This window comes from Metarhizium brunneum, chromosome 4 (genome assembly GCF_013426205.1).
Source record: "Metarhizium brunneum chromosome 4, complete sequence".
NCBI classification, from domain to species: Eukaryota; Fungi; Ascomycota; class Sordariomycetes; order Hypocreales; family Clavicipitaceae; genus Metarhizium; species Metarhizium brunneum.
The window spans coordinates 4,555,635-4,556,844 of record NC_089425.1 but is presented as its reverse complement, the minus strand read 5'-3'; the positions used below and the strand labels follow the sequence as shown (position 1 = coordinate 4,556,844).

At 48.9% G+C, this 1,210-nt stretch overlaps 1 protein-coding gene across 1 annotated transcript; it reads left to right on the top strand.

Annotated features, from left to right (window-relative positions):
• G6M90_00g080600 (uncharacterized protein) lies at positions 1 to 926 on the top strand (the record flags this gene model as incomplete). Its single annotated transcript, XM_066131160.1, has 3 exons — positions 1 to 130; positions 203 to 712; positions 778 to 926. The coding sequence occupies 3 exons, from the start codon at positions 1 to 3 to the stop codon at positions 924 to 926; spliced, it is 789 nt and encodes a 262-aa protein (XP_065987162.1).
• Between the last annotated feature and the right edge of the window lie 284 nt (positions 927 to 1,210).

Genomic DNA, 1,210 nt, shown 5'->3' with positions numbered 1-1,210 from the left:
ATGAAATTAAGCAATATTCTCCTCTCTATTTTGCTACCAGTTGGTGTCCGTGGTATGGTTAACGGATTACCGGGATCGGACTATCGCGCCCCCGAGGGCCATGAGTTTATCCCCGCGGGACACAACGACAGTAAGTGTTTCCTATCACGGCCGATATCGTCTTAACGGGACTATCTGAACCAGTTGCTCACTCCGGCTACAGGTCGTTCACCGTGCCCCTGGCTTAATGCTTTGGCCAACCACGGATATCTACCGCGGAATGGCCGCAACATCACCCGCAAGCTTGTGGAAGAGGGCTTCAACAAGACTTTCAATTTTGTGCCCGGCACGCTCGAAGGACCCACGGCAGGGGCCATAACGGCAGGCAAACGGGGGAACGGGACCTTTGACCTGGAGGATACTGTCAAGCATAATGTCGTCGAGCATGATGGTAGTATGAGCCGCAATGACGAAGCCATCGGCAACTCTCTCGTGTTCGACCCAGTCATATGGAACCGAACGCGGTCGCACTTTAAGTCTGATACCATCAGCCTTAGAGATATTGCCGTAGCACGCCTGGATCGCTTTGCTACCGCCAAGGCTTTGAATCCGCAGTTTGACATGTCTGGCGACAGCCTGGCTAACACCTTTGTGAATCATGCAGTATGGCAGTTGTCGTTTGGCGACCGTGTTGAAGGAAACGCAAACACGCTGTTCACGCGAGTAATCTTCGGTAAGTATGCTCCGGACTGTATTGGGTGGAGATCCTGTCCATTTATTCTAACAGGGTGGTGCTAGAAGAAGAGCGACTTCCTTTCAAAGAGGGATTCGTCAGGCCTTGTCAGCCGATCACGGGCTCGGACATTGCGAACATGGTTGGGAAGATCCAGAAGGCTGCGGTGGAGGTCGGCATGTCTACTATTCTTAATCTTGCCTACTGCTCCTAGTATACTCAACTAAGCTGTGACCAATTATCGATGCCATATCCTCCAAAGTGTGTCTTCTTTTATCAGGGCTGTTTAGAGTTATACTACCATGCTTACTGAACGAACGTGTAACAGGCCACGATAGAGGTGAGAGATGATCGGGACACAGTAGCTGTTACACGGATAACACGTTGCTATGAAGGCACAGGCCAAACCTTAAACCTAATAATAGTTATATAAAAGCTCTAATCACGAGATCTAGAGTAAAGCTTTTTATTACTTTTTAATATAAATGAAGGTTTTTT